This window comes from Pleuronectes platessa, chromosome 18 (assembly GCF_947347685.1).
Source record: "Pleuronectes platessa chromosome 18, fPlePla1.1, whole genome shotgun sequence".
In the NCBI taxonomy this organism is placed as follows: Eukaryota; Metazoa; Chordata; class Actinopteri; order Pleuronectiformes; family Pleuronectidae; genus Pleuronectes; species Pleuronectes platessa.
This window is the reverse complement of record NC_070643.1, coordinates 20,711,919-20,727,074: the sequence shown is the minus strand read 5'-3', so window position 1 is coordinate 20,727,074 and position 15,156 is coordinate 20,711,919. Positions and strand designations below refer to the sequence as shown.

Genomic DNA, 15,156 nt, shown 5'->3' with positions numbered 1-15,156 from the left:
ATTATATATGTTTATATTAATTAAAATTATAAAGGTTTACATTAGTTTATACCAGTTAAAATAATATAGGTTTACTTTAGTTTATAAGTCAAGACAAAATAGGGTTAAATTACTTTCTTTTACATTTCAAACTGCTAAAATTCACTCCTTTGCAAATTCTTTGTTCATTTATTTCCTATGAAATTGTTAGTGAGGTACAGAAAATGAAAAGATGCTCAACTTTTTTGTCTGTAATTTATTTTGCATACAGGTGTTTAGGAAACAAAATATGTGGAGAGACCATCAGTCTCGCCTAAACATGTTGTCTTAATGGTGGTCATCATTATAAATGGACACAAAGAAAAGGATGAGATGACAACAGTCACAAAACACAACATTAATCCAATACACAAAAAGAAAAACATGTAAACTTAAATCAATGACAACATACAACCCAGGAGAAAACACATGTGACAGACCGACACCGTCACACACCAGATTTTGGAATAATATAAAAATGGAGTCTAAGAGGAGAACAAATTAATTGATGAGAAGCAAACAGAACAAAGCGCTGCATCAGAGATTTAGTGACGGGGAAATAAAAGAGGACACGAGGTGAAGGATATTCATAGATTTTTTTAACAACAATCAAAACAGACGCATTCCGTCCTGTTTTTCTTTTTGTTTTAAAAAATCAGGTTTAATAACAGCAATATAGAACGGGTAATCACAAGGAGAGCAAAATTAACATCCACAAAGGAAAATGCAGAACACCTGATATATTAACTTTGAAGCACACATGACTCCTCAGAGTTACACACCTATGTCTGAGTTGTTCAAGATTAACTTTTTTTGTAAAATCACCCTTCAGTTACGTTGGAACAGCTTCTTGCTAAAGCCCTCCCAGTGAACAGTATAGACATTTTTTTAAGAAGTATTTGTGTGGGTTAACTTTAAATCTGACCTTCAATGTTCTGTTAGTGGTTTACAAAAAGTAGCCAAAGAGGGAGCTGGTTAGGGAATTTTCTTGTGTTAGTTTCTATCTTTGCTGTAGTGGCATGGAAGAAAATGTGGAGGAAGCAGGGGGGGGGGGGGGACGCTGCTGAAATAATAGAGCTTGAATTGATAGAGATGTGTAAAGATGAGATGTAGGTGGGAGGAACAGTGAAACCACTCATGGTGTGCCGCCGGCAACCAAAAGCAAAGCATTATTTCATACAACTCATTCAGGTCGGTCATTCACAACCTCAACAAGAATCCCAGGATGGAAGCAGGAAGAGATTTACCACCAGCTGTGGAAGTTATATGGAAAAAACAGCACAAGGTGGCAAAAGCATCAATTGATTAGTTTTCTTTTTATTTCAATTTTAGTTTCTTCATATAATTCAAGATATTTACTCACACTCACTAAAGAAAAGTAACGTGACGCCCCCGGGGATGTTGGTGCTTCAATAAAAAGGGCTGTTTGTAGTTAAGGGATTAAGATTGAAAACCTGGACAGACCGCAGAGCACCGTCATGGGGCGGAAGGTGGTGGAATGGATGGTTTAAAACTCACCTGAGTCAGACTCTGAGGAGTGAAGCTGCTCTCAGACTAGATTCAAGCGCTTGATTTAATAAGAAATAGCACGGTTAATGGGCATTTCTTCCATCTCACCTTCTCTCTAAAAAGTTGCTTCAAGATTTTGTGTCAATGTCACACCTACAAAACCCTTGCAGGGTTTGCTCCTGGTTCCCACCTGCAGGTCTGTCTATACCTTAATGTGCTCACAGACAGTATCAGCTGTTATCTCACTTATCGGACTCAAATCTTATTGGGAAAGGCGAAGCAGTGGTAGCAATGGAGGTTGTGACAGCTGAAGAAAGAGGGTTTAATGAAGTGGAATTAAGTAAAATGGGAGAATGACTAAAGTTAAGATGGAAGCGACAGACAAGAGGTTGTTGAATAAAACCAAAGGGAATGTATTGAGTGGGAATCAGTGTTACTCCCTCCAAAAGGCTAAGACTACTGAGTGCAAGCACTTTGTTATGATGTTATCCAATCAGGGTGTTTAACACATTTTTGTTTACAGTATGAGTTTTATTGGATTGCACTGCACGGCAAGCACATGGTTCATGTACCGCTGTGGATCAAATCATTATTATAACATGTGCATATGTGTTAGTGTGTGTGTGTGCGTGTGTGTGTGTGTGTGTCTGTGGAAGGGGGGGGTGCTCATGGCTGTTTCCTGTGAGAGAATGGCAGATCAGGGGTGAGAGGTGAGTGTCTCAGGGGTCACAGTGGGGATGAGCTGAGGTCAGATTCGAGGCAAATACTTCTCGATAAATTCCTTTACCGCCTCCATCTCCTGCAAGAAAGAAAAACAGATGTTGGTACAGCGAAGGAGTTTTTTTTACGTGCCTATGCCAGACCGAACATTTCCGATGCTGGTATCAGAACTCCTTACAAATTGATTTATCCTCTCACAAACAGAATGAAGCCACATACACACACATGCAGAACACGTGCTGGTGAAGTACCTGAGGACAGGAGCAGTGAGCGAGCCCTGGGTAGGTTTTAAAGGTGATCAGCTGAGGGTTAACTATGGATTGGAGTTTATCTGCCGTCATGGAACCAAACTGCCTAGGGATCATGATGTCCGCCTCACCGTGGCACTGCAGGATCGGGAGGTTCTTCTTGCCGCTCGACGCCTGCGGGACAGAAACAACAGAGATGGACCATGACCAGGCAGAAAATTCATGTTCTGCTTATTGTTTTGCAAAAGAGCCATAAAATGTGGCCTTGTCAAAACTGTTACTGTACCGATGGGAAACTGCTGTGAAGTGGAAGCCAGCAACTGAGGGCTACAACGCCAGCCAGCTGATGCTGGCAGGTCAAGGCGGTATACAAGGACAGGGCTCCACCCTGAGGAGGGATGGAGGAAAAACACAGAAGAAGAGAAGAGGAACAATATTCTTTACACTTACCAGCATTTCAAAACATCATGTCTGTGAACATGACTCCTACAAAATATATAACAAGGCTAACATGTGAAACCCTACCTGAGAGAAGCCGCCGAGTATTATACGGTGGGGGGGGATCCCATTTTTGGCCTCATGATCGATTATGGCCTTGACTGGAGGAAAACAAGAAAGATTGTGTGTTTAATAGATGGAGAGAAAACTCAATTCACAGATAAAGGGAAAGTAGCAAAAGGCAGTAGAAAGATGGATGAAGAACAAAGTAAGTTTTTCTGGGATAGTTGTTGTTCTGTGAGCAAGTGCATCAAACTGTTTTATCTCCTCTGCACCAACCTCCTGCTTTTCAATTTGACTCACTGGCCCCTAGGTGGAGCCTTAGGTCTGTTATCCAATGATAAGTGGAACCAAACAAATAAAACAGGGAGCCAGTCATAGAAACAAACTACCCCACAGTGCCACCAGAGCTCCAACATGAAATGAAATGCGATTGTGCTTCGACACCACTGATGCAGACATAGAAGCTGATATCTTCTTCATCAAACTGATATATTCATCTTTCATTATGAGGCATCACTGATCTCATATGACTGTCACGTCTGTGATATTTAGAAACATTTAACTCACTGTTCTCCGCTGCCTTCTTGATTCCAGATTCGTCTTCTGGGGAGTCGGGGCTGAGACCCATGAGGTCAAACCTGCACACGGAGGCGAGCGTTTAGGGAAATCAATACAATCACAGTACTGTCGATGGCAATACGGGAGACTATTGTGGTTCGGGGGAAACAATGGCTTCTAGTGTTGAGCCAAAAAGCAGCTTTTTTCATCACGCCAACTCACCATGCGGGCATCGTCATTTTCATGTTCAGAGTGACTGGGATTTTGGGCCTGTGGGGGAAAATTGAGGGAATTGACATGAAAATCTATGAACTATATTTTTCTTAGCATGTTACTGTTGTTATTCAGTCCACACACAGAATAAGATGATAGGTTCCCTCCCGCTGACAAGTGGCAGCATAAAGAGATGAAATAGCACAGAGGGCCGTGAGTAGACTTACGCGTTTGGGCAGATAAACTTGACGTGAGGCAGCCGGATCCCCGTCAAACTGTCAGCCCACCCATGCCTGACAGAAAACAAAGAGAACACAGCTTTGTTTCTAATCCAGTTTCAGCAAACCCAGAGCATCTAATCCACAAATACAGAGGATAATACACAGAGAGGTTCAATATGTTGCTCATAAATGAAATTGATTAATTAATGTTTTTTTTAATCCCTCCCTATATTAACTTGAAACCCTTTATCACCATCTTTTTATTCAACTTTTCTTTTTTAAAGGACGTGTTTGTCCATCTGTGTCTCCCAGCGCTTTTTATGTTTGCCTTTAACTTCCCGATGGGGTTCAGGGCTGAGGGCTCATCTTTTCATTTTATAATACTGTGCCTGGGCTTTAGTACAGAAACAATTTTTTAAGAAATATCATCACAATTTCCTCAAAACCTTTTTGAATAAAATATTGAATTAATGTAGAAATTTGAAAAAGAAAACAGAACAGGAGGATTACATTTGTACATTCAACATGAAATAAGAAAGAATTTAAAAACAGTAAATAATGACTCACCCGCTGTCTCCCAGTCCATGAAGGAAGATCACCTGAAACAGATAAGAACACTGTTTAGGACTTTCTCTCTCTCTCTCTCTCCAGAATTTAAATCATACTTTAAATTATTTTCTAAACACTTCGCTCCAGATTCAGATAAGAGTGTGAATATCTGACCTGAGACCAGTTAAGACAGAAACAGATAATATTTGTGTTTGGGTGGTGCTCAGTCATGTAACACTGATGGGGGAAACGTTGGGCCTGGGTTGGGTTGGTGACTTTTGTCACAGGCGGGTTCATATATAGAAAATTTTGGCCTAAGTCGATTCTGACACAAAGTCATTAAGAATAATCGTTGGTGATCGAAACTATAAACCTGTGATTGGAGCTGTACAGTGTGTTAAATCTCATTTTACACCCCAAAAAAATGAATCACACTGTGTCGTCTTTTGTCTACACAATGTGCCTCTGGTAAGTGTGCATACTTGTTCCAAAACAGAGAAAAACAGGTGCCAATCTCCCATTTCTGCCAAGATAAACTCCCACTGCCTCTCCCACCACAAACACACGACTCCCCGCAGAAACGCAATGAAAGAGAAGAACGACGGCATTTCACCGCTTGTTGGCTGCAAATGAGAGATTCAGTCGTCTCTGCTGCAGAGATCAAAACACGTTTCTGTCATGTTGGGTTTGAGACCAGGTTCAGAGCTGGAACCAGTGACAGTCAGCTTTGATGCTGGCAGAGAACAGGTCCACACACTGTAGCAGAACACAGCGCGATGAAAGAGGCGTCTAGTTTGTACACTGGCATCCAGCTGAGCTTCTACACCATTGATTGTTCAGCACTCGTTACACCCACTGCTACAGTTGAGGCTTCCCATTGGGGAGAGAAAGTGTTTTAATGGGACTTTTATTTTGGTAGAAATCATGATCACAATCATCTTCTGTACAACACAAATTTGAATTCACATTTAAACAATGGAATGTACTGCTAACTGCTTGTTGGTGGTAAAGGCTCATTTGATTATTTTGGAAATTTCTCACTTTAATGGACATTATTCATTTCAGGTTGGAAACATTTACATCTTAATTAGAAACAAAACTAAGAAAACAAGACATTTAACTTTCACTGTGCAAATGTTCTGGGAATTCCACAATTAGAGATTTCCATTGATTTAAAGAGAAAACAGGAAATCACATGAAGATCATGTTCGATTGCCATAGCGCTGTGTTGGACACCGCTAGCTGCTAGCATTGAAAAACGCCCTTGATGCTACAACTCTTACCCACTTGTCCTCTGTGACCGTAAGATGCTCTGGATATGAGCATCAACAACATTAAAGATTAACACAGGAGGTTCTGAGGCTTCACTCACCGCAGCGGTTTCCTTTTCCATTCCAGACACCGTGACGGCCTCGGTGAGCAGCGGCACAGACATGTTGTTGCCACACATACACTGGAAGAGATACTGGAGTCGGGGGAGAAGACAGAAAAACACAGAGGTCAGCATAGGACTTTAACTTTTTTATACATTTTACACACACATATTTTCAAAGCTAACAGGCCTGAATATGAAGCACGAAGCAGGTAAACTAAAAACATTAAAAAACCTACGTTAAGTTTGTGTATTTTGTGAGATCAGTGGAAACCTATATGCTCTGGAGCATTTTGTTGATGATAAATGCAACAAATATTGCCGTTCAATCGGTTTGTACACATAATCTGCATAATTGGGTCATAATGAATCAGCCCAGAGCTCTGGAGTCATTGGATTACATAATATTGAATTAGACTTGTTGTCTCTGGCCTTTCACTGCGCAGGGTAAGTGAACTGTGCCGGCTCAATAAAGCAGACCATAATTTCCACAGGGGGTGGTGTGGAACATGTAGCTCATCTTTTTTTAATGTCATATTTTCATCTCCCGCTTTAGCAGTTTTCAGTTTGACAAGCTCACAAAAATGCATTCAACTGTTTCTCCAGCTCCTGATGAAGAGGAGAATGAATAGATGTGTTACATTGATCAATGTTCAATATGGTCATCTGAGCTGAGGTTAATTATCTGTCAGAGCCTGGAGCTTTATGAGCTGCAGTGAACGCTCAGAGGGATTTTCATGCCCTGGGTTTTGCCTCTCAGGCAGTACAGCATCAGCTCGACCTAATTATTAGGGGTAGGTTTAATAAGCACTTCACATAAAGCCGGTGTCACGAGCTGCCTGTGTGTCGGGCAGGTTTCTGTAGTCAGCAAGTGACGGCACTCATTAACTAAAAAAAAAACACAACAACCGCCCTCTCTCGACTGTAAATCAGCTGTAGACGTCCACCCGGCTGTGCAGTGAGTCAGACGTCGATAACAGGCAGGAGATCAGATTGTTTTACAGTAAAGTCGACCAGTAAAAGCCTCCAATCATTAAAGGCCTGAAGATGTGGGACAGGATGAGACAAGACAGGATGGGCGCGTCATGAAGAGAGCTGCTGCCTAATCGGTAAATGGTCGATGAGGAAATGGGGGAAATGTCTGAAACCCAGAGGTTAATGTGTAAACCCTGAGCAGGATTATCACACTCCACTGGCTTAAAATTCCACCGCTGCCACCATTGTTGCATTTGGGCACATGACAAATTCCCACCTTGAGGTCACACTCACACCCGGAGGTACATAGAAGTGGACGATAGACGTGAGATTTAAGAGTCCAAAGGGTGGAGAAAAGAGGGAGTTTGTGTCCTGCATCCTGGGGCTCCATGAATGAGTAATAGCTTCAAATGTAACATGGCAGAGTCGAGTACTGGGAAATAGTGACTTTCAGGGCAGTTCTGAAAGGTTTTGGAATCAATCTTAAGGTACAAGAAGATATAAAGTGGAGATGAGGAGGATCAAGAAAGATTATCGAGAGCGAAATGCAAAAACTTTGATTTTCTTTGCATAGTTATGCAATTTGTTGTTTTTGCCTCCGACTGAAAATGCAGCAACTTTCTGTTTTCAATCAGAATGAAACTTCCTCTTGTGTAAAGTCTTCTCACCAACAGAAGAACACTTACTCAAGTACTGTTCTAAATACACTTCCTGTTTCTTTCATTTTACCTTATTTAAAACTCCCTTTCACCTCAAAGAGAAATGTTTTATATTAATCTGACATTTTATCAGATTAGGTTTGACATAGAAAAACTGTAAACCAGTAAAACACTTTGCTTTGTCAATTATTGAACCAGTCAGCCTCAGACAAAGAAACTAATCAGTGTCGCCTGATCCTCTTATCAGGTCTCAGATGTCAACGAGCTGTTATCGGTTCCATCAGAGACATTTCCTTCTCTGAATAATTTAAATAATAAAAGATTACAAATAGTCTTTAGCTCCAGCCTCTTGGAAGATTTGCTCTACATCACCGTAAACTCAATAAACTTTGCGTTTTGACCCAATGAAATCATTAAGACGCCACTTTTCACTATTGTTGACTTTGATTTAACTAAATTATTCAAAATCAAAAAATAACTGGCAGGTTAATTGATCATCAAAGATTAGATTAAACTAAAAACCTTGGAAAGAGCCAAACTCGTAGATTGGAAATCACTGCAGTAAACTTTAAACAGAATATTAGGTAATTATGTCATATGTAATAATAGTGAGATTTAAAAGCCAGGGCTTTCACTTCGATCAGAGTATTGTGGAAAATTTTACATCTTAAATTTGAGACACTTTTTCTTCATATTTTTCTGAGAGTACAAACGTGTTCAAGAGACCTGAAGGAGCCGAATGTGATCTGATTAACATGTGCATCACGTGACATACGCCCGTGTCGCCGACTTTTAACAGCGTGTAATTTAGCTGCTGAACTCTGGCATCTCGACGGGAACACAGGCGAGCAGACGCTGTGACTGGAAGCGGACAGCATGAGAAGTGAAACACACAAACTGATAACCAGAGAAGATAAAGTGCAGCGACAGTGAACAATCTGTTCCTACAAGTGGGACAAGCTCTCTGAGAAGTGGCAGCACATGAAATTTATCACTTTGATTCCACGTTCTTGTTCCCCACCTGTTACCGTGCAGCCGATTCACAAAGAGCCCAGACTGCGAATAACAGCAGGAGACGCAGTGTTGGTTTTTTAGTGCAGCGAAGAAACAATTACTCACTCTCCACCCTTCTGAAGGCTGCTGGTTAAATATAGTGCCGGGCTGTGAACAAGTATCGAGTCCAATTCAGATTGGGAATAAAAAAAAGACTGAAAAACCGGCTCTTTTCCGACTGAATTCAATTTACTACTTGATGCAGTTCACATTTCCTTTGGGTTTTAATGGCTCTGAAACAACTGGATTTACAGTTTCAGATTTCAACCTTCTTCTGATTCTTCTTTACTTAGTAATGACTTTAAAATCTGTTATTTTGGCTTTGAACAACCTTTCCCAGCCTTCAAATCACTTTTTATAGATGTGGGTCATCTTTACCAAACCAATCATCTTCCCTGTACCGTCTAAATCATTGTTTTGGTTTGAAAAGGGATAACAGTGGAAAATCTAATCCTCACCTTCATAAAAATAGAACTAGAAAACCAAAAACAAATTAAACTTTGAGAGCAACAAGCGATGGAAAGACTCATAAGATGCTTTCCGAACCCTAAATACATTTTAGGAGCTTTGCTTTGTCGGCCTATTGTTTAAATCTGTAGAAAATGAACCACATTGTCGCTGGTTTGAATCCCACTGGGGAGCTTTGTTGTGTGCCACTCCCCGTGCCTCTGCCCTGCCGCTTGAGTTAATCTCTCTCTTCTCGCCTGCAGGCATTAAATCTCTGAAAAAGACCCATTGAATCCGGGACCTTTATCTGGTTTAAATTACTATTAATTCTAGATCTACAATTATTACCAGATAAATCCCCTAGACGGAAACTATTCTGAGGCCTGATTCATCATTTTTTAAAGAGGTGATGTGGTGAATTGTTGTCCTGTCACCTCTCACAGTAAAATGTAAATCTTTAGGGTTGGGATTGTGACCGAACAATTTGAATAAATCTCCTTGAGGTGCAGGAACTACAGCTTTGAGCTCTTTTGTGACATTTAACTGGTCAACGGCTGGATGACTCCATGTGTGAGCTGCAGCCCTGAACCATGCTGACTTGGAATAGTGGCCATCTTCTTGCATTAGAGTAACAGCTTCATTTACAGAGACTCGTCCTGCTGGATGTGACACCAACTCCCAACACGGTCAGATTATAGGAGTAGGTTTAAAAAGAGGGGAAACGATGCCCGTGCTGCAGATCAACTTAAAGCACATCACGAGTCCGCATCCTGCATGACTCCAATTACATTTAGACCAAACCAGAGGCGTGCTGCTGCAGACACACACACACAGACACACACTCTGCTCGATGGCTGGCAAACAACAGGATAATATGCGGCAGTGAGTGACAGGAGTCCCCCGCCCCCACCAGCAGCAGCACCGGAGCCCGCTCTGCGCCTGCTGGTGCTCGGCTCCGCTCGGTCACGCACCGCGGTCCAACCCGGATGCTGCGACCGAGTGAAGCGGGTGGGAATCTGCGGGCAGCGGTTGTCGAGGAGGAGGGAAGATAATGAATGGTTAGCTCTGTGTTTAGCGACCCTTCCTCATCATCTTCCTCCTCCTCCTCGGTAGTGATGGCATTCAGCGGCGCAAAGTGTCGGCTGCCCCCGGATAACACCCGCTGATTCACTCCCAACATCCGCAGTCCGGCTTAATCCCGGTTTAGCCGCACACACACACACACAGAGAGAGAGCGACACAATAACCCGGGCTAGTAGCCGTGGTGGAGCAGCCGCTAGCTAACCCCGCTCACACACTAATCGTATTGTCTGCCGGTGTCTCTTCCTCCGCCTAAAGCTGCCGCTACGGTTCAAATCCGCACCCCGGACCCGGCGGAGGGTTCGAGGCGACGCGCTACGCGACGAGCGGCCCCGCCACGGTTCGTGCGGGGCCGCAGCAAAGTGTTTAAACAGCAGCCGCAGGGCCGCGCTAACAGGCGGGATTCAGACACTCACCGCTCCGCTGTCCCAGTTCCACTCGCACCGGAAGTTCCGCTGCTGGCCGCGCACCAGCAGGGGGCGGGGACTGAGCGTGACGACGTCAGCGCGTCGCAGCCCTGAGAGACACGCCCACTCTGAGCGATCCAATACGATAAACGATGTTTTTATAAAATGGAATGGAATGAAAAATACAAAAATAATAGAATATTAATATTAATAACAACCGTTTCAATAAAATAAACAAATTATAACAGTATGAATAACAGTAATATTTAGAACAGTAATAGTAATAATAAAAAATACAAGTAATAATACTAGCAATAATATTAACAGTAATATTAATAACCATTGGTTCCAGACCCAGACAAGCCTTAAAGGATAAGCAGTATAGATCATGCATAGATGAATAATATTAAAATATATGTGACCAAGTGTCTCAAACTCTTAAACTCTGCAGAGAGGATTTAAAATAGATTGGTTTATTGTTTATAAGCAATCACAGATTTGTAATCATGGACTATGATTACAACAAGACTCCTTGATATACAATACAAGTATGTCTACTTACATACATTACTGACTCTAACTCCTCCATTCAATTGTCGTGGATGCTTTCTTCATCTCATCGAACATTTTCTTATTCACTAATACTTTAAACATTATGTTACAAACTGTCTCTTCTAATCAATGTTGTAAATACTGTTATTTTATTGATGTGTTCGGTTACACGCAGCTTCTACTGCACTGCTGTCCGTCCTGGGAGAGGGATCCCTTATATGATGGTCATGTATCCAGAGTGGTTGCTGACCATGTGTATTTTTTCTGCCAATCAAATGATGCTGATTATGGATCCTAAATGTAAACATGATCAAATGAAAGAAAACCTAAAACTCACAGGATTTAGTTTCATTTCCAGCCTACATTTTTTTATTTGAGAGAAGCTTTATTGAAGTGGTGAACAGGATAAACTGATGACAACAGACTTAATCTCATAGTCAAATGTTTCATGCATTTATTAGAGCGTTTTTTTGCCCACATTAAGCCTTTATTCTTTATTGCCATAGAACACAACACAAAGCAACAACTCGGGACTTCCACACGTCTGAAGCTGCCTGGTCTCCAGATTTTGAGTGCTCAGTCTCCGTTCAAGCTCGACCAACCTGCCAGTCCGCAGCGTTGAACTCATCTCAGACCATTATGTCTCGTGTAAATGACGCTCAGCAGACGCCACTGAAACATCTCCTCCTCCTTACAATCTCCAGGGCTTCAGGAAATGAAGTTGGTTTGCGGGATGACGCTGTCCACTTTGTGATCCGCAGGGTTTGCTGCTGCCTCGTAGTTACAGATGGTCACTTCATGTCTGTGAGCCTTGAAAGTGCAAAGAGACGGAAAGACTGAATTCAAGCAATCATCGACAGATCTATTTTTCATCTGTAAAAATCTCCTGTTCAACACACACTGTTACTAGAATGGAAACTGAGCAACACCAGAGAGGCACCAAAATATTTGGGGTAAGAATTAGCTGTTTGTGTGAATAAAAGATGAGGGGAAAATTTAACAATATCTTGTTTGAATATCATCATAATCTAAAGCGTGCAGCCAAAACAACCATGACTCAAATATGAAGAACATTAATAAGATAAAAGGCATTCCGTTTTATTCCATATCCACCAACAGCCCCGTTAAATCCAGTCAAGCTGCTCCAAATTCCACACACTATAAATATGTTGAGTTCTACAGATCCATTAATTATTCTCTCATAAATCTCTGAAAATGTTGCAGGACACTCTCTCACAATAATAAATGTGGCCCCTGATCTGGAACCACACCAAAATTTAGCGGGTTCTTCTCTTATCCCTTCACCATGGTCGATGTTTACCACAGGGGCTTTCAGGAGCTTAAACCATTCCCCATGCTGAGGTTCAGACTGACCTCTGAGTATTCGCCTCTCAGTCCGATGTAGTAGATCCTGGTGCTCTCCGCTCCAAAGTTCTTCGAGATGTGGATCGAGAGGTGATTAACGTTGGAAAAGCGAGCGATCCTAAAAATAAGGACACAACAGGAGACACTTGAGTTTGAGCTGAGGCTAAGAAATATAAAGAGTGTGAATCGAAACCAGCACGAAGCAGTGATATGTTAGTAAAGTGTAGTAAGTGAAGCTGGATAAGAAGATGTCATAATGAGCAGTGGTAAAAATGAGAGCGTTTAACAAACACGGATGAGGTGTTATGATCAAAAGAAAGAGAAAGAGAGCAGATTGGCTTCACTTGTCTTTTCACAGCTTCATGTCACAGAGCGTCCAGAGTAAAATGATCACAATGATACTTTTTCATTTTCAGTTCTACATCTCTTTTTTTGACCAATCTAAAAGCCTCCATATACAGGACTCAGGAGGATTCCAGAACAGTAAGAATAAATAAATTGAGCAGAAATATCTGTAGCATGAAGTTAAATTTGTTGAATTAATTCAATGACTAAGTAAGACAGCGTGTTAAACAAGATTAGCCCAGATATTATCTCAACCTTAACAGGATCTTTATAGCAGCCTGGAGAAACTTAACCACATTCAAATGAAATCAAAATGTATAAATGTTCATGGTCTCACTTTGTTGGGTACTCCAGCTCAGCGGTGGGGTCTCTGTTGAGTCTGAAGGCTTGTTCAGGTTCTCTGCCCGTGGCATCGAACGACATCTGAGGAATGTTTTTGAACCTAGGATGAAAGTTATATTTTAAATTTTTCTACTTAAATGTACATCATTGAATAAGTAAATCAAGATGTGCTGTCCTGTGTCTCATCAGTTTGTCCTGTGTGACCTCAATGACCCCTGATCAGAGAGACAGAGACACACTCACAGTCGTATCTCCGCAGGATGAGACTCGTCGTCTGCTCCGGAGATGATGATGCCCTTCAGCTTCACGCTGCCTGTGAAACTGAAAGAGACGCCACACACTGCAGCTGTCATGACAGATCCACATGGAAATGTGATATGAGTCACTTTGGTCTCAGATGGCAAAAAACTGGGGCTCAGCTCATTATCATTGGATCAGAGCTTTATTATTAAAATACTTCTGCTGCAAATGTACTGCGTGTGTCCGTCTATAATTTACATATCTATGTGTAAAGGGAACAAAGAACAAAAGAATCAGTGTTCATGCGTTAAAATTCAGGCTGATGACAACAACAACAACAACGCTGATGATGAAGTATAATTTCACGACTTACGGGATGTTGAACAGCAGCTCCTCGTCTGTATCGCTTTCTACAAACTGAGAGAAGAAACAAAGAACATTTTTAATGATTATAGAGTGACATAGTGTCGAATTCCGGCTAATGATACATTCAATGTTAAATATCTTCACTTACAGTAAGTGTAGAAAGTATATGCAACTTGTCTCGCTTGTATTTGTGACAGATGGGAACTACAGGCAGCCGAATGACCTATTGGCCGTTCCTGTCCGCAGTGGACCCACTGATGTACAGACAATTATCACTGTCTCACTTAAATGCCTCAGAAAACTGTAAAAAGCTAAGATTCTTCACCAGGTTCTGCAGTAATAAGGAGCGTGTTTTAATATGATTCCTGAGCGGAGTCACAGACGCGTAGACATGAGATCGTTGTTCTCTTATAACGTGTCAGTGACGCTGAAGTTATAAAAGGTGAGAATCATGTCTGTGTGTTTACATCTGACTCGGACTATTGACTCAACCTGCTGCAGTTATTCACCTCCATGAACTCCCTCATGTTTACAGGTTAATTTAAACTTCCAGTCCGGTGGAGGTGGACCGGGCTGATGAGTTTATAACTTGAATCTGACTCACAACTCAGCCTCTGGTTACTTCTCTGAATCGTCTTCGTCAATTCAGTTTTATTTGTTTAATAAACCGCGTAGATCTGCAGAGAAGCACCAGGCGGCCCCTGGCAGACACATGCCCCAGGTCATGCACCCTCACCGGGCACAGATCACTGCAGCACCCGCAGCAGCTCAGCCCGCCGCAGGGGACCCAGGCGGGACACCTGCCCGGGGGAAGAGGCTCTGGACCACAGTTACCTTCTCCCGGTCGAGCCGCTGGTCCCAGGGTTTGAACACCAGCTTCCCGTCGCCCTCCCGGCTCTCGTTCAGACACTGGAGCTTCTCCACGTCGATGCGGTTGAACAGTCCGTACTCCAGGCCCCTCTCCGCAGGCTCGTGCTCTGCCTCACACCCGCAGCCGTGACTGTGACCGTGGCCGTGTCCGGACATCGTGGAGCTGAAGACGCCGCTTCTCCGTCACTCAGACCTGGGATGAAGAGGAGGAAGACGCTGCTGCTGCTCCGGATGTTTTTAAAAAGTGAAACCACGAGATCATAGACTTTAGAAGAGTCAAGTGGACTGACGTCACTTAGGGGAGCGGAAGTTAGACTTCGTTTCCGGCTGAGGTTTTCAAAATAAAACGACTGAAAGAAAAAAGTTATTAAAACAGCTCAAAATATAATGCATTTAACATAAAATGTACTTAAACTGTATATACTCCCTAAGTACACGATACACAAAGTTCTAGAATACACAGTAAAGTACTAAATATAATAGAACAATGAATAAGCCTATAAGCAAGAGACTTAATACGTGTAGAGTGTGTAAACTTGCATTAGT

General features: G+C 42.1%; 2 protein-coding genes across 2 annotated transcripts; both read right to left on the bottom strand.

The window, feature by feature from the left end:
• Positions 1 to 215: 215 nt before the first annotated feature.
• lypla2 (lysophospholipase 2) lies at positions 216 to 10,599 on the bottom strand. Its single transcript, XM_053446329.1, has 10 exons — positions 10,540 to 10,599; positions 5,910 to 6,002; positions 4,556 to 4,587; positions 3,995 to 4,060; positions 3,777 to 3,824; positions 3,564 to 3,634; positions 3,021 to 3,094; positions 2,782 to 2,883; positions 2,499 to 2,669; positions 216 to 2,326 (listed from the first exon to the last, which is right to left on the bottom strand). The coding sequence occupies exons 2-10, from the start codon at positions 5,985 to 5,987 to the stop codon at positions 2,276 to 2,278; spliced, it is 693 nt and encodes a 230-aa protein (XP_053302304.1). The 5' UTR covers positions 5,988 to 6,002; positions 10,540 to 10,599; the 3' UTR covers positions 216 to 2,275.
• Positions 10,600 to 11,513: 914 nt separating this feature from the next.
• On the bottom strand, positions 11,514 to 14,905 carry pithd1 (PITH (C-terminal proteasome-interacting domain of thioredoxin-like) domain containing 1). Its single transcript, XM_053446332.1, has 6 exons — positions 14,575 to 14,905; positions 13,748 to 13,791; positions 13,378 to 13,455; positions 13,130 to 13,234; positions 12,457 to 12,565; positions 11,514 to 11,892 (listed from the first exon to the last, which is right to left on the bottom strand). Exons 1-6 carry the CDS (start codon positions 14,764 to 14,766, stop codon positions 11,791 to 11,793), a joined length of 630 nt encoding a protein of 209 aa, XP_053302307.1. The 5' UTR covers positions 14,767 to 14,905; the 3' UTR covers positions 11,514 to 11,790.
• Positions 14,906 to 15,156: the final 251 nt, after the last annotated feature.